At 33.9% G+C, this 21665-nt stretch overlaps 2 protein-coding genes across 3 annotated transcripts; both read left to right on the top strand.

Annotated features, from left to right (window-relative positions):
* Positions 1 to 509: 509 nt before the first annotated feature.
* LOC118034356 (ubiquitin carboxyl-terminal hydrolase 23) lies at positions 510 to 9310 on the top strand. 2 transcript variants are annotated; one of them, XM_035039626.2, is made up of 11 exons: positions 510 to 1079; positions 2681 to 2795; positions 3750 to 3860; positions 4310 to 4482; positions 4807 to 5133; positions 5932 to 6057; positions 6180 to 6767; positions 6863 to 7036; positions 7120 to 7804; positions 8608 to 8698; positions 8866 to 9310. In XM_035039626.2, exons 1-11 carry the CDS (start codon positions 801 to 803, stop codon positions 9023 to 9025), a joined length of 2829 nt encoding a protein of 942 aa, XP_034895517.1. In that variant the 5' UTR covers positions 510 to 800; the 3' UTR covers positions 9026 to 9310. The 2 variants fall into 2 exon arrangements, with proteins under 2 accessions (XP_034895517.1, XP_073262329.1); XM_073406228.1 differs by lacking the exons at positions 510 to 1079; positions 2681 to 2795 and adding an exon at positions 3249 to 3280.
* A 5078-nt stretch (positions 9311 to 14388) lies between these two features.
* LOC118034357 (probable LRR receptor-like serine/threonine-protein kinase At2g24230) lies at positions 14389 to 17596 on the top strand. Its single transcript, XM_035039628.2, is given in 1 exon segment — positions 14389 to 17596. A coding segment is annotated over 1 exon segment (2562 nt). The 5' UTR covers positions 14389 to 14825; the 3' UTR covers positions 17388 to 17596.
* Positions 17597 to 21665: the final 4069 nt, after the last annotated feature.

The following is a 21665-nucleotide window of genomic DNA, read 5'->3' as shown; positions in this document are numbered from 1 at the left end:
TTTTATCTTTGATGCTAATAAATGATAGTTTTTATTTAATTTAGAGCTATCAATGAGAAATGTTCTCATGTGTTGAGACTAATTTTAATGATTAATAATTTTTCTCGAGTCATGTTCGTCAAAACAAAACAACATCGAAATTTTTTTTAACGATGAAAACCAAACTAAATCATTGGAAGAAATTATTTTTTAATAAACCCTAATTCATGGAAAAATAATAATTTTATATCTTAATTTAGCACCCAAGTTTTTAAAATAAGAAAAAATTCTTGCAAAAACTGAGGTCAACAATACGATGAGGGAAATCCAAGTCATTGCTATGAGCCTATGACCTTACCATGTAACTAAATCTCACAATAGTGAATGCATTGAGGACAAAATCGCTTAAATAAACAACTTAAGAGCCTAATCGAAAAAACGTATATAATTGGAGAATTGAGTTGTAAATACCTAACATAATTAGAAAAACTAAAAAATCAAAATAAAAAATAAAATAAAAAGAAGGGTATTGGGTAGGGTTTTAGTCTCTTTCGCTTCCAAGAAGAAGCCGTAACTAGCAGCTTCTTTCCTCTTCTCCCTCCCAATCACCAAACAAACAAAATCCACCGATCAACAACCACCGCTCCCTGCCTCTTCCACCACCCCTCTCTCTAGATAATCACTATTTTTTCCAATCATCGATTCAATTTTTGTTTTTTAGAAAAAAAAAGAATCGAATTTCGATAATCACTATTACTGATTTTTAGAGGCGGCAGCAGAGCACGGAAAATATTGTGAAGAGGACTGAAACGGAGCTGAAAATGGAATCGGTTGGGAACATTGAAAACGGATCCAAGGACGATTCTACTTTGAAACGAAGGATAAAGTTTCAGCTGGCGACTAAACAGTACAGTGGGTTTAAGAACAACACTTCTGATTTCAAGATTGAGACTTTAAATCCTGGCTATAATTCGAGAAAGAGGCCCTTCGCTTTTGAGCATCACCATCCGGGTCTGTCCGTGAAGAAAGTTGACGGGTCGGATTTTGTGGAAAATGGGCTTGATCCAGAGCTTTGTTTTGGGATCTCTTTCAGGAAAATTGTGAGTTTTTATATCTTGTTTTTACTGAAGCTAAAATTTTCGCTTGCTTTAGGGTTTAATTTAGAGGGTTTTTCATGTCTTTTTAGGCGTTTATCTTTGACCTCTGTTTTTACTGTAAGACAGGAATTTTTTTTCAGCTTCGAATGTGGACTTAATGGCCTGATTTTGAGTGGATTCAAATGTCGGATGTTATTCGATTAAAGTTGTTAATTTGAAATTAAAGGGTTCAAATACGGAGGAATTTACTGTATGTGGATTCCGCTGCTGTGAATCTGTTGTGGAATTTTAAATTCTAAATTGAATCTAAAAATAAATAAATAAATAAAATAACTTCAATCAAATAGCATCCTTAGCATTTTAAATTCACTCAAAATTAATCTATACATTAATTGGTTTTTATTTTTATTTCTCATTTCACTATGCTTATTGATTTTTCAAGGCTTATGTAATTTGGTTTAGTTATAACTTTGGTTTGTTCAGGAAGGTGGAGCTTAATTTTTTTCTTATTAAGCAAACAGTTTTAAATTAAGATATGGAATCTGCTGCAAACTTATTCTTATTGTTTTTTTTTTTTAAAAAAAACCTGGAACTATTTAGTTTTTTGAAGTGCTTCTACGTTATCTAGTTTTCATGTGTTTTATGCGTGGAGAAATCTGTTTCTTTTAGTGGCTATTTTCAAGATTGAGGCTTGGTTGTTGTCGAGTTTTTCTTCAGATGCTGTTTATAGTAGTTCTTTTCCATTTCTCAACTCTTTTCAATCTATCTTCACAGGTGTTGTTGATTTTGGCTTAGACATTGTCGCTTTTTGTTTGTGATTTCTTTTACTCACAGGCTCTCTGTTTTTTTTTTTTTATTTTTATGCACAGCTTATGTTTTTTTAAAAAAAGGTGGTGGAGGAACCTTTCTGGGTGCTTTCCAACTATTAGGATTTTTTGCATTATTTTTTAGTTCTCTTTTTCGGTGTTTCTAATTTGGTTGGGTTATACATTTTGGTTTGGTGGGGTGGATGGGAAATGGAGATGAATGAATGCAACTCAAGGTTTCTTTGTTTGATTGTAAGAGTAGAGAAGTGGAAAAAATTGAAAGTAAGAAGAAAGAATCATGGCTTTCATCTAACAATCCTTCCAATTTAAAAAACATTTAGGAATGAGAAGCCATAGTTGGAAGGATTATAAATAATGTGAGGTCTAGAAGGAACATACACTTCCTCCCTTCTTTCCCCTTTTCATATCCACCCAATTAAATTAAGTGAGCTCTGCATCCGCTCACCCTTCCCTCCTTACTCATCTGTCTTTCTTTCCTCCCTTACAACTAAAGTATATCTTTTACTTGTTGCCTAATGTCTACTTTTCTTTGGCTTTTTATCTTCCAATGGAATGTCATTTTGATTTTAGCTAAAATATCTCCTTTTGGCTTTCTCATTGACTGTGATTTGTACATTATTTTGGTGGGAAAATGAAGAAATGATATGATCTGACAGAACTATTTTCCGTCCATTTGCCAATTTATGATTGTTTTGTGGTTACCACTTTGAAGAACTATGGTCTGTATTTAAACTTGGCCAGCAGCTTAACTTGGGGGATCACATGAATTATTTTCAGGGTGCTGGTCTCGAGAATCTTGGGAACACTTGTTTTCTCAATTCAGTGTTGCAATGTCTGACATACACCGAGCCTTTAGCAGCATACTTGCAAAGTGGCAAGCATCAAAATTCATGTGAGTGGTTTCACTACACTTTCTCTTGAGAAAGCATGCTGTATATTATTGGGTTCTGGTCCTCTTCGACACTCTATATGCTCAAAAACTTTTATTTAATAATGGTTGCCTCCTAGATTCTTGCATTGGAATGTTCTTAGTGGTTCTGATGATTGATTACCCCATGCTGCTAGTTCATCAATTAATTCGTCTTCTTAACAATCTTTGCATAAAATCAGGGAATATAATACCTTTTTAGTTGGTTGATAGCATTGCTCATTGGTTGATTAAACTGCTTTCGCCGTTTTTAGCAATTGCATGGATGGCTCCACAAAGACCTGTTTTTGAGATGTAAGAAGTGATTAGTCTCTTGCATTCTTCTTTTCCTTATGGCCATGAACTTTCTGGAAAGTCTGGGGAACAGTTGCTTTTTCAATTCAGTAGTGGTTTGACATATACTAAGCCTTTAGCAGCATACTTGCATGGTGTCAAGCATCAAAATTCATGTGAGTGGCCTACGCTTTACAGCCATGCTGCTGTCAGGGCTCACCTCTTAACAGTCTATATACTGGTTTAGTTATCTCTGGGTCAAATATGTTTTCATCATATGTGTCGTGCATTAGTTTCTAGGACTGGACTGTTGATTGTTCCTGGTGACGCTGAGTGTCAATAACCCCAAGCTAGTAGGTCATCGACTAATTCTTTTTTAACAATCTTTGCATAAACAGGGATTTGTTGATTTGATTTTACCAAAATTTTTGAAAAATTTCACAACATTTTTTCATGGCTGGCGTGCATTGATTTCTGGGTACTACTGGTTTTAACAACTAATTTCAGTACATGTACTGTTTAATTTACATGATGTTTGTAATTAGTTTTTGATGTCCTGTCACCAATGCTTTTATTATGTAATAGCTGTAAATGAAGCGGTGATCATCTATATTTCCTTACATTTGGTTTGATTTATTTGTGCAGGTCATGTGGCTGGATTTTGTGCCTTGTGTGCTATCCAAAAACATGTGAGCCGTGCTCTACAATCAAGTGGGAGGTCACTAGTGCCCAAGGATCTTGTCTCAAATTTGCGTTGTATCCTTCTAATGCCCTGTTTCCTTTAATAATCTGATTTTTGATAAATGGCAATTTTTGTTTTTGTTGGCCAAATCAGCTAGATTAATTTATCCTAATGGGTTGCTATCCAGGTGAAATTAGGAGAAAAACTATGATGGCGACCACACCATATATTACACCCTTATAATCTTGTACTTATTTTTCCTGTGCTTGACTGACAGTTGGAGCTGTTGCAAGTGAATTTTTTCATTTATTAATCCTGGATCTAAAAATTCACACACAAGTAGCTACTAGCTTCTGCCTCAGAGTTTCCTGTACAATTTTTCATTTTAAAAATAGCTTTACTGCTTCAGTAGGCTTGTGTCATCTATAGTGTCTGATGGGAGTCCGCAAATGCTTTTATCAGGCAAGGGTTTTGCTTGCAGTTCCTATGATTTGGTATTTTTATTTCTTGACCACATAATTAGGCATATCTCGGAACTTCCGCAACGCAAGACAAGAGGATGCACATGAGTATATGGTTAACTTGCTGGAATCAATGCATAAATGCTGCTTACCTTCAGGAGTGCCAAGTGAATCCCCTGCTGCTTATGAGAAGAGTTTGGTACACAAAATCTTTGGTGGCCACCTTCGTAGTCAGGTAAACTTTTATTGCTCTGTTGTGGATCTGCTGATAATTTTCTGAGGACTGAAGTCCTCTCAGGGACATTCCTCTCCATACAAATCTTTGGTCATGGGATTGTGTTCAAGATGTTGAATTAGTCTAGAGAAGTGATTGGATAGACATAAATACTGCCATTTGGAAATGGTTTTGCATGAAAGTTTTAATAACTTGTGATTCAAATGTTCTATTTTTCTTTGTTATCTACCCCCCCTCTCAATAAATTATTTATTCAGAATATTGATATGCTCAAAGTTCTCCCAATTTCTCAAAACTCTAAATGTTTCTTTCATGCCTTTTCAGGTGGAATGCCAACAATGTTCTTACTGCTCCAACAAATTTGATCCATTTTTAGATTTAAGCCTCGAAATAGCCAAAGCAGATACCTTGCCTGTTGCACTTCGGAATTTCACTGCTGCAGAGGTGTTAGATGGAGGAGAGAAGCAATACCAGTGTCAGCGATGCAAGCAGAAAGTCAGGGCTAAGAAAAGGCTTACAGTTCACAAGGCACCACATGTGCTTACAATACATCTAAAACGGTTTCATGCACATGATCCTGGACGTAAGGTTGACAAGAAAGTTATATTTGATCGTTCATTGGACATTAAGCCTTTCGTCAGTGGTTCCTATGTGAGTATGCTTATCATTGTTGTAAACTTTCATTTTTCTAGACTTGATGAAATATCTTTTTCAGTATATTTAAGCTAAGCTTACAGGTCCTTATAATCAATTTTGGAATCCAACAAACCAAAAACTTGTGGCATTTTCTAACATCTGAATTGCCTTTTATTCTAGACTTGGTCAAATACTTGCTCTAGAATTCTTAAAGTTGGTGTTCAAACTAGCTTTACAACTCATTAAGACCTGAAAACACTTTGGCATTTGGGATTTGATATCATTCCAAACTAACTCTCTCTCTCTCTCATTGTCTTTTTAATTTAGGTTCATTTTTGCATGGTTTAATCTATTATATGCCTTTGGCAAGAGGCACTTTGTTATGTTTTATTTCTTTTGTTACTTGGTATGTGGATATGGCCAAGAAGGTGTTGCTTCTCTGAAGTATGTTTTTGTTTGGAAAATACCTGATTGTCATTGGTTTGTGTATTAAAATTTCTCATCTGTATACTCTTAGTTGATGCAAAGGAGTTTAAATAGTTTTAGAAGTCATTTAATGATAGTGTGCTATTCTATTTGTTCCTATGGTTGTTTTGGACTTGCTTTTTCTCTCTCCAAATGTTCGTGTATTTTTTTATCATATGAGTGACTTGCTTTTGAGAACACTATTATGTTATCATTATGAAGAGAATTTCTAGCCTGCCTGCATGGGTGTAGAATCTGCATGTGGCATTCTGTTTTCATTTAACTTTCTCTATCTTTCATCATCTGTTCCTTTTTTATGTTATTTATCGAGTTCTTTATTCTTGGCAGGAGGGGGATTTAAAGTACAGTCTATATGGTGTCCTAGTACATTATGGTCATAATACTCACTCTGGTCATTATGTCTGCTTTGTTCGGACATCAAGTAATATGTGGCACCTCCTCAATGACAATCAGGTATGGTGTACATAAGGAGTCAATTTAGAAAATCTGCTGCATGCAGCTAGCTAGGTACAATTTTCATGTCACTGGTTTTTGTGAATAGATCTTTTATCAGTTTAGGTTATTTCAATCTTCAGGTTCGTCAAGTTAGCGAGAAGACTGTTTTAGAGCAGAAGGCTTATATGCTGTTCTACGTTCGTGATAGAAAAAATATTGTTGCAAGAAAACCTGTTGATGTTGTTAAAAAAGAAAGTATGAAAGCAACCTTGGGTAATACCTTTGCGAATCTGGTTGCCAAGCAATTCTCGAAGGAACACGTGGATAGTGGTTTGATTGGGAATAGATTGGAATCTACCAACTCTTCTGCTGCTGTGAATACAAAAGATGCATCAAGCGTTGTTACATCATCAGAGATCTATCCAAAAGACGCATCATTTCAGCAAAACAACAGGCAAAAATTGCTGAAAGTGCATCCTGCCTCTGAAACTTCAAGTGCACCATTGACAATCCCATCAAAAGGAGTGTATTTGGCAAATTCAGAGCTTAGAGAATGCTTGCCACCTTCAACTCCCTCCATGAACAGCAATAATGTTGCCCCTAAACCTGAAGAGACTTGTAATATTACTGAGGCCAAAACCAGTGACTGTAATGTGCCATCTGATAGCAGCAGTTGCCTGAAAAACTCTGCTATTGACAAACTTGTCAGAAATGAGATCTCACAAAAGGTAATTGGATGTTTCTTGCCCAGCATGGGCCTGTTTCTTCACCTGGGTTGGCATTTACACTTTGTTTCTAACTTGTGAGTTCATTGTCAATCCAGATTAATGCTGGCCTAAATGTGGGGGTGTCAAGTCAAGTTCCATGTTGGGATTTTTGTGATAAAACATCAGGTGAGGTCCCAAGATTGGCTCCATCCATGGGATCTACTGACCAGACATTTGACAAAACAGTCACTGTGAAATCACCTAATAAGCCAAGCTGTGAAAGCGATCAGGTAATTACATATACGTGTTTCTTTGGATACTTGTTGATAACGCCATTGTTTGGCTTAGTTTTGATGTATTTCTCTGTTCTCAGGGTGGAGATATCCCCATTAAGAGTTCTGCTGGGAAAACACCTAGTGATAACACTGTTGAAGGTGGGCAACAAACTGCACATCAGTCGGTTGAGGCATCAATCCTGATTGCTTCAATCCCACCTGTCATTCAAAATGAATGTTTACATAGCAAAGCTCCTGCTTGCACACCTAAAAAGAAATTAGAAAAGAAGCTTCTCAAGTGTAGGATGCATCTTGGCTCAAACTTATTCAGGGTATCCTTAGGTGTTCACATGAGGAAAAAACACAAAAAGAGAAAATGCCTTGCTTTGGAGACCAATAATCTCTTCAAAGAAAACTTGCTGGAGCAGCTGGAGAATGATGGTTGTTCATCCCGGTTGGGGCCATCTACATCCAGAATCTCTGCAGTTTTATTGGCTTCAATGACATCTCGGAGGAAGACAGCTAAATCTGGTTCAAGAAAGGGTAATGATACAAGAAAGTCCAGTGATCCTGGGATGGGTGTCATAGATGGAGAAATTATGGAGAGAAATAGTCCAAGTGGTACCTTGCTTATGATGGATAAACGGAGACAAAAGAGTTCTACCTCAATCTCTGAAGTAAATGGAGGAGATGCAAGAGAACCTGACTGCACAGAAAATAGCAAAAGATATGCATCACATAATGGGATAATGAATGCCCTTGGTGAGGGTGCAAAGGTGACTGGTGAGTACTGTTCTGATTCTTCTTAAATTGTATCTGACCTCTATAGCTTATCAATGTCAGCAATTGAGCATGCATCACATGCTATCCAATAGTTTCATTTGTGCACTAGTCATTGCCTTTTGGATTTTTTTTTTCATTTTCACTGTGTATCATGGTGGAAGAAAACTGGAGTTCTAGATAGATTCTCTACTTTCTTCACAGTTTGAGATCCTATAATGGCCCTATCATTATTGGATTGAACTCCTCTTTTACCTTTTCCTGCACTTGTGTCCCTGGTCTGCTTAAGGAGTGCCACTGTCTTACTGAGCTGTTGGCAGATGCCTCCACGCATAAAATAGCATGCCCATGTTGTGCCTTCATGGGGGTGGGTATGGTTTTCGCTCCAGTGCTGAGGCTATAGAAAAAAAAAGTTTTTCTGAATATAAACCTTACGAAGCATGTATGCTTATAGGTTTATGATTATAATCCCTGGAATGGAAATTCAGGACTTGAAAGTTGGATTTTGTGGCAGGGGCCAGAAAGCTAGCTGGAATCGCTTGCTTAGACATATTTTAATCTTTAGTGTAATCCTACAATACCATCTTTCTCCACCTACTCCTTCCTCGTGAAGGAAAGGCACATCAAAGTAAACAGAAGACCGTGCGATTTCTTTACATGTAGTTGGGGCTAAATTCTTGTATGGAAATTGAACTCCTTTAAAGCTGAAAGGGGCTATATAGCTTGCAAGATCATCTCTGCTGCATTTGATTTACAGTTCGACTTTGATGAAAGTTGCTTTTTGGCCTTATTTTTGTCTGTCACAGTTGCACCATGGGATGGAATAGAGTTGCCACCTCAGATTGTGGAATCCAACGGTTTGGAAAATCTCAGCATTGGTTATGTAGCAAATGAGTGGTGAGTTCGAATTCCACATTTACTCTCCTTTCTTTCTTAGAATGAAAGGGAAATTAACATAACCTTTTACAGAAAGGGTTGTTGCTAAAAAAGTTGGCTTGCTTATTGGACCTGTTTTTCTGTAAATTTAATCGTTTTCTCCATGGTGCTACCTCAATTTTCCACAGGGATGAAGAATATGATCGAGGTAAGAGAAAGAAGCTAAGGCAATCTCAGCACAACTTTGACGGGCCAAACCTTTTCCAAGCATTGGCTACAAAGAAAACTCAAGTTAAGAAGGCGAAGATGGACCGATCGAGGTCTGGAAACCAGCCTTTCAGGATATGAAGCGATCTATACAACTATCAATTTTGTGGGATCATCATTTGTCGACATGCTGTTATATTATATGTAGTAATTGTTGCTATGTTTGGCCAAAATTTTGCCAGGGCGACCTAACGTAAAATCTACGATGTTACCAATTTTGTTTCCTATATATATATATATTTTTGGTTATATTTATTGGGGGAGAGACTCTTGTTATCTGTAACACCTTAGATGACTGAACTGAAAAAGGCTTTCATGTATTGAGAAATGTATAATCTTCATGTTAATTGAAGAACTTTACAAGTTATATTTAGAGACCATAGTTGCAGTGGCCGACCTTGTTTTTTTACACAGTTATCGCATCCGCCCTAGTGTCTGGCCAAGTTCAAGGCTTTGGTTGCAGGTTAGCCCTATGACTAGGCGAATTTCAAAACAATGTTGTTTTGGATAAAATTTAAAGAAAAAAAAAATAGTTGTCGTTGACTTGGGGAGATAACGGAGTCTGGGGTTGATTTGCTGAGACAGGTCTGGTTTCGGTAACAGGTTCTGAAAAAATGGCCATAAAATTCACCTGTTACATGCATCTGGTTGTGCCGGTGAAAGTTGTACCTATTAAGTTGTTGCCCAGCCTTCAATTTATGTTAATGGATTTTTCTTCAAAATAGCTGAACTGATTTATTTTCATATTTTTTCACAATTTTTTATTGATAACAGTCAGATTGAGCAAAGAAAGATCATGTTTTCCAGCGGTCCATGAGGGAGCTCACAAGCATAATGTGGATGACACTGAGCACCAGGACACTGCTTTAATAAATATATCTTGGGGTGATGGTTTGGAGATGCTCACATGCGTAAAAAAGAATCCTGCATCATGTTAAGAGAGATGCATAAATGCTGTCAATAATGGCTAAGAGCTTATTTTAATGGAGTGCTTGTGGTGATGATTGATACCATTGCCAGTTTCTTGCGGGTTATCAGAAATAACATCATCACTAGCCAGTGGAAAACACACTTCATTTCTACTCCTTTTTTGTGCCTCCGATATCCATATCGAATGCACTCACTCACCGGAGACCTGGCATGGGCCGGGTTTTGTATTGATTTTGGTTCATCCACACATGATCCGGTTGATTTGGGCAAAACTCCATGGTTTTTTAATAAAAATAATCTTTTTTACAACTTAGAATGCATTTGTTTTGGCAACCGTCACGCCTGCAGCATGCCTAACGATCACCCAAAGCCCTTGCTTGAACATGTACAAAATGAGCTTTTAATTTCTTCTTTCTAGTTTGACTGAGAAGTTTGTTTAAATCATTTGTGTGATTTAGGATATCTGAGGACAGCCTTAAAAAAACAAGATCTTAGATGTTTATTAGATGTGGTTCTGAGGTGCTTGGTGTTGTTTCAAGAACATTACACCATTTTTAGTCACTCCATTGGCTATGGTTTATGCAGGTTAATCATTCTTCAACTTGTTGCCTGAATTAATTAAATCCTTTTCTTGATGGTAAATACCCACATTAAACTTTGTCTCAGTTGGAAAAATAGCTGGTCAGGAAATAAATATCAACTAGATAAACGCTTCACATTATGACTCGAGATCAATTATAAAAAAAACATGAGATTTGAGTTATTAACTTTACTGGATTCAATAAACTCAGTTAATTCAATAAAATAATTAAAAAAATTGATATGAAATAAGATATATATATATATTAACTACAAAAAATAATCTATCAATATCATACTCGAAAGAAAAAGAAAAAAAAGTTTGTTGACCCTTCATCGCTTTGTTATATATATCACCCCACCACCATAAAGTGTTCATTGAAATGGTTTTAACATTACCGTGAAAGGTTGCATGACAACACTAAAAGAGACCGCACACATCGTTTACACAACAACATAAAAGTAAACCAAATAAAATATCATGAAATGAGCTACTCATATTTATATTTAATCAATTAATTTAAGTTAATAAAAAAACACCCTCCAACAAACACTAAGACTAAATCAGGACGGTGAAGTTTATTTTGTTTTAAAATGTACAATTCTTTTCTGGGTTTTTATTTAATTTCTCTCTCTTTTCTTCTAGCGCAAGGGAAGCAGCTGTGAAATCAACAGGAGAGAGGAATTACTCCAGAGGAATCGTGGATTAGGATGAGGAAAGGTTTTCATCTTTTGAGCATCAAGGCTGCTACTTTATAAGCTGCAGAGAGTTTCACTCAAGAAAACATAGGGTACCATGCAGCTTGATTATTATTATTTTTTATTTGATAGAAAAATTGTAATATATATAATATAAGTTTTTTTTTTTTTTTAATTTGAAAAGGTATTTGATGCATGTTACTCCAAGGTGACATAGGATGTGGTAACAGGACAGTTCTCTGTGAAGTGGGCTGACGAAGTTCATGAATCATGGTGTTTTCATTATTATTATATGAACAATTAATGAAGCCATTGTTTAAAGAATAAGTTTGCTGGCATGAGAGGACATTAATGTTCTTGAAGCTAATAATAAATAACATTGTCGGTTGATTTCTTGTTACTCTTCATCGATCCCTCAATCAATGCAAATCATTAATTATGCTTGCTTCTTCTTCATCCTTTCTTTGTCGGATCCTCAAATCTACCACTACTCGGCCTCTTTTTTTTCCAATGTTATGGTGTTTTTAATAATGTTTTTTAATTAAAAAATATATTATAAAAATATTTTTATCTTTTTATATCAGTGCATTAAGATAATTGAAAAACATTTTAAAAATATTTTTTTATATAAAAAACCAATTTAAAAGACACCTTAAAAAGCAATTATATATGTGTGTGTGTCAGTATATTGTATATTAAGATTATCAAAAAAACACTTAAAACTATCTTTTCATATAAAAACCAGCACCTTAAAACATTTTCCACCATAAAAACAGTCACGTTTCCTTGATTATCCATGGGAAAAGACAGTATAACCCTTGCAAAATGTATTTTACTTTCGTTATAGCAAGGGTAGTTCAGACATTTAATTTTCCTGGCATACCCTTTACGAGACAGCAAACGCAAAGGTGCTAGACCAGCAACACTTCAAGCTGAGAATACAAATTAATTGTTAATCTTAAGATAAATTTTTTTGAGTAAAAACTGTCCTTAAATTTATCTTGAGATAAAATATAGTTTTATTAACATGTAAACTGATTTAGAGATATCTTTCTAGCAGCAAACCAATAAAGAGAATTGGTCAAGAAACTACAAAAATCCAACAATCACTCGAAAAGTACTCAATTTTTGTGGGGGCCTAAACCAACTCGATGCTCATACCATGTTGATGATTCAAATTATGATCGATTTTATTATTATTATTATTATTATTATTTTGTTTTTATTGCCAAAATGGTTCGGATTGGATGATTAGAATAAATAATCTAGTAGTAAGAATTTAAAATTAAAAGATTTATTTTTTCTATAATTTCAAGTTTAGTTTTATGGTTACTAATTTAATGACCACTTAAGATTTACATAGTCGTTAATTTTAAAATTCATAAGATTAATTAAGGTGCATACAAACTGGTTTAAACACCTATATTAATAATAATAATAAAAAAAAAACTTTAAGATTAGTCCAATAAGTTCAATTTTTATACAGCATAAAGAAGATGATATGAAGTCATTACTGCTCTTCAACTTTACATTATTATACTTCCTCTGTCACTTATCTTCAACTTTAGCCAATAATGATTAGTATATGTGAGTGGGTAGTAGTAATAATGATGAGATTTTGCCAAATGTAGGTAGAACATAGGAGCTGATTTTTTTTTTAATTATTAAAAGTAAGAATTGTGGTATTTTTTTAACTATTAACATTGTTAAAATTATTTTATCCATTGACTTATCTATTTCATATGAATTGATATATATTTTTGTTTAATAAAAACTCAAGAAGTTTTATTGGAATATATCTATAATATTTTTTTCTCAGTATTCCAATGAAAATATCTTGAATGAATTTTATTTTTTCATGAAAATATTTTTTTCATTTTTTTAATAAATGTTTAATAAAAATATCAATATGAGATAAGTCTATTAATAATTTCTTTAAAATGCCTGCATTTCATGTCATTTTAAATAAATACAAGTGTCCTTTTAACAAAAATAAATAAATTATGTAGCGAAAATAATTTTTAAATTAAGAGCAAAATAGTCAAAGATTGCTAATGTAATTCATTTCTACGTGTATTCTAAATTAACATTATAATTGAATTTAACTATGTAGTTTAATATTAAGTTATAAATTGAATTCAAATATTTTTGTGAATTGAATTGAATTAAATTCAACATGTGACTTAGCTCCAAACATCCTGATAAAAATTATTACTAAAAGTTTGATTGAGGATTCGAAGATTAAGCGAAAATCCTAGTTAAGGTCAACTAAATGGTTAAAATTTTAGTTTATGATAAATCAATAAGCTGTTTGAAACCAGTTTTTTACTATAATTAAATTAAATTATAGTGTTTAATTTGTATTTAATTAATATAGAAATTGAATTCATGTGTTCGAAATAAAGAAATATGATTCAATTTATTTTCATGTTGTTTAGGAAACCGAACCAAATTTAATTCATATGGCTAAATTAGTTTAGGTATTTGCAGTTAGTTTTAAAAATATTGATTTAAATTTTAAATGGAATTTAATTCATAGAAATAACCAAAAAAAATTAGAGGGCAAACTTGATTTGCTATAAGAATTCAATTCTAATTAACATTAAAAATTAATTTCTAAAAATACCTCCCTTTTCATTTATCTAAAAAAATCCTACAAAATAACTTTTCATTCTCTGAAAAATAAAATAAAATCCCACTCTCTTTCCCGTCTCTTCTTTTTCAACAAAACGCTTTGGTCCAAACATAAATTCTTGAATCTTATTGAAATATAAATTAAACTAAGCTGGAGAATGAATGGACTATTTTGAGATAGTTTTAAATATGAGATTTTATTAAAAAAATTAATTAAATTAAATTTTAATATATTTTTAAATAATTTTTTTAAAAAGTATTTTATATTATAATATTAAACACAAACAGTAATATGATTATTATATTTTATCCTAGACCTGAAACATGATTTGGTTGGGATTTTTATTCAAACTGTTTAAATAAATCCTGACTAAATTCAAGGGAGACTTGACTAAATTAATTTTTAAAAATAAGATTTTCTTGAATAAAATTACTAAACAATGATTTATAAATTAACTCAATTTATAAATTAAATTAGACCCTTGCTGGTTTTGAAAACTAAAACATTATTATCTGTATTTCTAACTTGTACCATAAAAAAAAAAAACGAAATAAATAAATAAATACTAGCCGATTATAAATACATGGAGCAGAAAGTAAGCACATAGACAAAGGTGCTTCTTCACTTGGGTTGTTTGTTTGTTCTGCTGGCTTTACCTTTTCTTGCAAAACCAGACAAGGTATGCTCACGTTCTCCTTTTATCCATAATCCTCTGATACCCTTTTGAAATCTCAATAGTAGCTTTCCATTTTTTGGTCTTTCAGATTCCATTTTTGACCCTTTCTGTGCATTGCACTATTACCACAAGCTTGTAGGTCAGGGGGTTTGGAGAGTTTTAAGCCCTAGTTTTTATCTTTTTGTATAAAACACCTCAAAACACTCTGTTTAGTGGTGTTTTAATGGAGTTGAATGAGCCATAAAGTTTTAACTAAGATGGAGTCAGAAGCATAAATGCTGTTTTTGTTCTGAAGCACTAGAGAGGTTGAGCTGGTTTTTGGGTTTTGGTTCAAGTTTGGAAGTTTTAGTCTTTGAGTCCAAATGGGTTTTGGTTTCTTTGTCTCTGTATTGATTCTTTCTCTGTTCTTCAAGCCTTTGGCTTGTCAACAACCCAATACAGATGGTTTCTTTCTCTCTGAGTTTTTGAAGAACATGGGCTTAACTTCTTCTCCGCTGTACAACTTTTCTGCTTCTGTTTGTTCATGGCAAGGTGTGTTCTGTGATGCCAAAAAAGAACATGTTGTTGAGTTTCTGGCTTCTGGTTTAGGCCTCTCTGGCTCTATTCCTGATACCACTATTGGTAAACTAAGCAAGCTACAAGCCTTGGATCTTAGCAACAACAAAATCACATCATTTCCTTCAGATTTGTGGAGTTTAGGCTTGCTGAATCTCCTCAATCTCTCTTCGAATAAGATTTCTGGCCCCCTTCCCAGCAACGTTGGTAATTTTGGCGTGCTTCAAACAATTGATCTATCAAGCAACAACTTTTCTGGTGAAATCCCTGCAGCAATAAGCTCTCTTGTTAGTTTGAGGGTGCTTAAACTCGAAAGAAATGGATTTGAAGGAAGCATTCCATCGGGAATTCTGAGTTGCCAGTCACTCTATTTTATTGACCTTTCAATGAATAAGCTGGATGGATCCTTACCAGATGGTTTTGGTGCTGCTTTTCCTAAGCTCAAAACCTTAAATCTTGCAGGAAATGGGATTCAAGGGCGGGACTCGGATTTCTCACAAATGAAGTCCATCACCACCCTTAACATCTCCGGGAATTCATTTCAGGGTTCAGTAATGGGTGTGTTTCAGGAGCTGTTGGAGGTGATGGACCTGAGCAAAAACCAGTTTGAAGGTCACATTTCTCAGGTAAAATTCAATTCTACCTACAATTGGTCTCGCTTGGTTTATTTGGACTTGTCAGATAATCAGCTCAGTGGAGGAATTTTCCATGATTTCAGTCATGCCTCCAATCTCAAGTACCTTAATCTTGCATTCAATAGATTCACTGAAGCAGAATTCCCGCGAATTGATATGCTTTCAGAATTAGAATATCTTAATTTGTCTAAAACTAGTCTCATTGGTCACATTCCGAGTGAAATCACACAATTGAGCAATTTGCACACACTTGATCTTTCTCAGAATCATCTCAGTGGCAGAATCCCTCTGCTAACTATCAAAAACCTTCAAGTTCTTGATATGTCACAAAACAATTTGAGTGGAGAAATCCCATTGTCCCTCTTGGAAAATCTCCCTTGGATGGAGAGCTACAATTTCTCCTACAACAATTTAACCCTTTGTGCCACAGAATTTTCACCTGAAACCTTCCAATCACACTTCTCTGGATCATTAGACAGCTGCCCAATTGCTGCAAACCCAGGCCTTTTTCAAAGAAAAGTCAACCACAAGGGATTAAAGCTTTCTCTGGGTTTAGCCCTTTCCGTGGTTTTCATGCTTGCTGGACTGCTATTTCTTGCCTTTGGTTGTAGAAGGAAATCCAAAATGTGGGAAGCAAAGCAAACCTCGTATAAGGAAGAGCAAAATATCTCAGGCCCGTTTTCCTTCCAGACTGATTCGACAATATGGGTTGCTGATGTCAAGCAGGCAAATTCAGTTCCAGTAGTGATTTTTGAGAAGCCATTGTCGAATATCACATTTGCAGACCTCTTGTCTGCAACTTCAAATTTTGATAGAGGCACCCTTTTAGCTGAAGGGAAATTTGGGCCTGTATATAGGGGATTTCTTCCTGGAGGAATTCAGGTAGCTGTAAAAGTGTTGGTCCATGGATCCACATGAATAGACCAAGAAGCTGCCAGAGAACTTGAGTACCTTGGTCGAATTAAGCACCCCAATCTTGTACCATTGACTGGTTACTGCTTGGCCGGGGATCAAAGAATTGCAATATACGATTATATGGAGAACGGGAACTTGCAAAATTTGCTCCATGACTTGCCGCTCGGGATCCGAACAACTGAAGAATGGAGCACAGAAACATGGGAGGAAGATGACAATAATGGAATTCAAAATCTTGGCGCTGAAGGGTTATTAACAACCTGGAGATTCAGACACAAAATTGCCCTTGGAACTGCTCGTGCATTGGCATTTCTTCATCATGGCTGCTCACCTCCAATTATTCATAGAGATGTCAAAGCTAGTAGTGTTTATCTAGATTATAACTTGGAGCCAAGATTATCTGATTTTGGCCTGGCCAAGATCTTTGGCAATGGTTTAGATGAGGAGATTGCTCGTGGCTCACCTGGTTATGTTCCACCAGAGCTTACTGATCCAGACAACGACAGCCCTACTCCAAAATCTGATGTATATTGCTTCGGTGTTGTTTTATTTGAGCTAATTACTGGGAAAAAGCCAATCGGAGATGATTATGCTGAAGAGAAAAACTCCACTCTAGTTAGTTGGGTTAGAGGATTGGTAAGGAAGAGCGAAGGGTCCAGAGCAATTGATCCGAAAATTCGCAATACTGGACCAGAACGTGAAATGGAGGAGGCCCTCAAGATTGGATATCTGTGCACAGCTGATCTTAACTCCAAGCGACCAAGCATGCAACAGATAGTTGGACTTCTCAAAGATATAGAACCAACATGTTATCAGTGAAGAAGTGGAAGTTGGTACCTGTGTTTTTTTTTCCCCAACTAAGTTCCACTTTTTTTCTTTATTGAGTTTTTTTTTTTTTAGCAGCCATTGAGGAATGGGAAGGATTGTACAGTAGTCCTAAAAAATCTGTTTAGGGTTTTTGATGTTCTCTTTACCTTTTCCACCGTTGATGGCCAAAAAAATTAATTTATACACGAGATTTTGATCGATCCTCGAAAGTTATTCTTCTTCCAAGCTTCCACATGTCCATCTAAGCATTTATTTTTCTTTTTATGGTCAGTACATAGCAGAACACTTACAGGCCTTTTAACTTGCTACATCAGTAAGATATTAGAACAAAGAAATTCCTTTCCTTTTGTTCAGATATAAAATTGCCAGTATAATCCTTCTTCATCACTAATATTCACCACTGCCTTTCTAATATTAAAACGAAAGTCTGTTAAAATAACCCTTCTTAGCAGAAATGTTGGCCTCGCCTACAGGCAGTAGCCTCTGGCTTTTGCTGGTGCACAACAAGAGTGATACATCCTGTAAAATGGATGGATGAAAGCATGAACCGGACCACCGCTGAACCATTAATGGATCATGGGTTCTCTGTGGCTACATTACATATAGAAAACAAAAACTAACATGTGCTTGGTATAAAGGAATGTGATGACACAAACATAGAGCTAATGTCCAGCAAAAATGGCAAACTCTCACCAGCAAATTTTTGCCAGGAACTATATTGATCTTCTGCTGGTGTTACCCTTGACGTATATCAGTCTGTTTATGAGGTCATATTGAGATCAGCCCACTAGGCATCGTTTGGTAGCACGACCAACCGTGCTACCAAATGGCCACTGAGAGGTGATTCAATATAGGGTGAAAGATTAGAGAGATTAAAGCTCAAATTTTTATTTGAGAAAAAAATAATAAACATCGAGAGGGGAAGAGTGATGACAACGAAAGCACACACAATAATATAGATAAAGTTATTGGCTGAAAAGGGATATACACAAAGAACTCTAAGTTTATGTTTTTATCCTGAAAATGATTTTGATACGATCGGTCTTTATAGGAGGATTGCAAGTTTTAAAATGGTTCAGAAACCTACATTTACAAGGTAGAAAAATAAAAAACTTAAAAGAAAAAAGAAAAATAACACAAAATCCAGTAAAATCAATAACAAAAATAACAAAACCGACTCAATTAATATTTTTAGAGTCCAACTTAATAATTACATTCATATGGCAACTTTTCTATAACATATGAAACAAGCATTTTTGTTTAACTAATAGCAAGAGCAGCATGTTCGTTATGATTTTTTTTATATGCCACTAATTGTTTCCTGACACATTCTTGTTTAACTAATAGCAAGAACAGTCCATTAATGAATGCTCTGCCTCATCATTATATGCTATGGAAATATATTAAGCTATCTCTATCACGTTATTAATATTTCTTCGTGGATAATAATTAAGATATAAATCTAAAACTTACCAGTAAAGTTAAGTTATTCCTACGTTACCAATATTTCTTTGCTGCACAGGATAGTTGTTGCCTGGAAAGCTGGCCCGTACTTGGCAAATGCAAGAATTTCCACAGCCAACTTTGAACCGCAGCATCATCCGAAGTCCAACATGTTGAAAAGGATGTGTTTTTCGCCCGTGCTTTGTGCCCTAAATGGCGGGGATGACGGGTGTCGCCGACAATGATCATCATCACGGTCAAATGGCTCAGGTCATGTCTTGAAAGCTTCCTTGCTCATTGCCCAGGTTTGATTACTTTCTACTTTTTCATCGCAAATAATGGAAGGCAAATGCATCACTTTAATATTCTAGTCAGGCAGATTCATTTAAAGGGATTCTATCACCTACATGCATTTATATTATAAAAATATAATGCTCCTAATTATTACAAGGCTCAAATCCAAACGTTGACTGAGAGGTTACCATCCTTCCTAAAGAAATTTTTATCGGGTTATATCTTGTGCCCCCATGATTACCTTCCCATATTATATTATATTATCTTTTTCTTTACAAAAGCCGGAACTTATAGTCTATGTAAATCGATAGCCCATTGCTATGCCATCGCTCAATTCAAATCAACTACGTGCAATTTTGTTTTATTAATATACTTGTCCGGGTTATTAATTAATTTTTTAAAATTTTAAAATTAATGATTATATAAACCCTAATGATTATAAAATTTGTGAAATTCAAACCGATATCTTTTAAAAAATAAACTTAGAGCATGACGAATTGAGTTATACCCATCAGGACTAATTATATACACTCTTGTTATTTACAATAGGTTGATAAGTATAGTTGTTTTTCAAAGTTTTTTTTTTTAAAAAAATATTAAATTGATATTTTTTTAAAATATTTTTTTATTATATTAATTTTAAAAATAAAAAAATCATGATAACATATCTTGTTTTCAATTTTTCATGAAAAGAAATAAGTTTTTTCATTTTTTAAAAACACTTATTTTTGATATCAGCACATCAAAACGATCCATATACCGCTAAAATGAGTTAAACCTCAATGCCAAACATGAGCTTTAAATACAAGTTGGGTCCAAGATTTAGCATGGTTTTTTTGGGTCTAGCTTACATGGACCATATTGGAAAGAAGGGCTGGGGGTGTGGATACTCTAAACTACAAGCCCAAATATCCTATTGGGCTTTCATATATACTCTACTCCCCTATTGCTTTTGTTGCTTCACTCCTTTTACTTTTTGGTTTGCTAAATTACAAATATTTAATAATTCCCATTTCACATCAATCTTAATCAAGGCCATTAATTTGAGTAATATAGATCCTTGCATATGGAAGACCATGTTTTTTTCTTTTTACATGAGCAAGATTACACGCCACCGGTAAATTGTGTTAAATATTGTTTTTATCATACGAGTCAAAATCTAGTTAGTATCATGTCTACCATTGCATTTGAAAACATGAGGCAACTGTTTTTAATAAATTTAATTTTTTTTATAAAATTTTAATTTTATTTAATATTTTTGGATCATTTTAATAAGTTGATTTCAAAATAATTTTTTTTTAAAAAAAATATTATTTTAATATATTTTGATATAAAAAACAATCGCAGCCACACATTTCCAAACAGGCATGTCACCTGTAACACTGTAGCATTAAACTTTTATATATAGTTTCCAAAATCATTGCATTGATTTTCTCTTATGTAAAAATGTTTCTATGTGAATATTAAATCATGTATAAAATATTAAGGTATTTATCAAATCTTGTAAAATATATTACTGACCATAGTCAACCGATCATAGATATATTAAATAAGAAACTTCGTTTATATGTACAGAATTTGTGAGCTCTTTTATCTTGATAAAAGATTTTGCATACAAACTTCAGCTAATTTTGATTTTGACTATTGTTTCAACTCACGCTAAAACGTGATTTAAATTGTATTAGGAAGTAGAAATTTAATGCATCCTAGCTGAAATATTTTAAAATTATTTAAATATATAAATATATATATTTATAATATATATATATATATATATATATATATCAAGACAACGCCATATCAAATTGACCCGAGCCAACCATGATTAACCTTGTGAAACCCGTAATCTAAAATATGAGATTGTGATAAAATTATGGAACCATATTGAAACAAATTAGAAATCTTGATTATAATGAACCAAATAGTGAGAACCAAAAAAGAAAATAATTAAATTAAAAATTAAAAAAGACCAAAAACAAGTGACTCAAGTAAACCTATATCAGTGGTTGGCACAACGCTTCGGGCCGGAGCAATCTTCCTAGGTGCATGAAGAAAACATTAAGGGGTTGCTAGGATTTTTAAAGAAGAGTAAGGTAAACTTGGTTAATTTAATAATATAAAAAAAAACCCTTTAAATTAATAACATGAAAAAACAAAAAAGCTCGGATGAATCTTGTAAATCTAGGTTAATATTTCAAAATCATAAACTCGACCTCAATAAAGAAATTCAATTCTCAATTAATTTAATATTGAATGATAAAATATAAAAAAAATTGTCAAAGCAGAAAAATATCAATAAGAAAAATAAAAATCAAACTTGATAGAAAAAAAAATAGAGGATGAAATCGCAATTATATATATATATATATATATATATATATATATATATATATATATATAACAATCATCTTAAATAAATAAATAAAAATAATAATAATAAATGAAGATCGAATTCAAGAAATGAAAAAATTGAGGATGAAATTAACAATATTTTCCAATTTGAAATAAAATTTTTAAATTAGAAAATTAATA

Source organism: Populus alba, chromosome 18, assembly GCF_005239225.2.
Source record: "Populus alba chromosome 18, ASM523922v2, whole genome shotgun sequence".
Classification (NCBI taxonomy): domain Eukaryota; kingdom Viridiplantae; phylum Streptophyta; class Magnoliopsida; order Malpighiales; family Salicaceae; genus Populus; species Populus alba.
The sequence above is the reverse complement of the archived record's forward strand: the minus strand, read 5'-3'. Positions and strand labels throughout refer to the sequence as shown.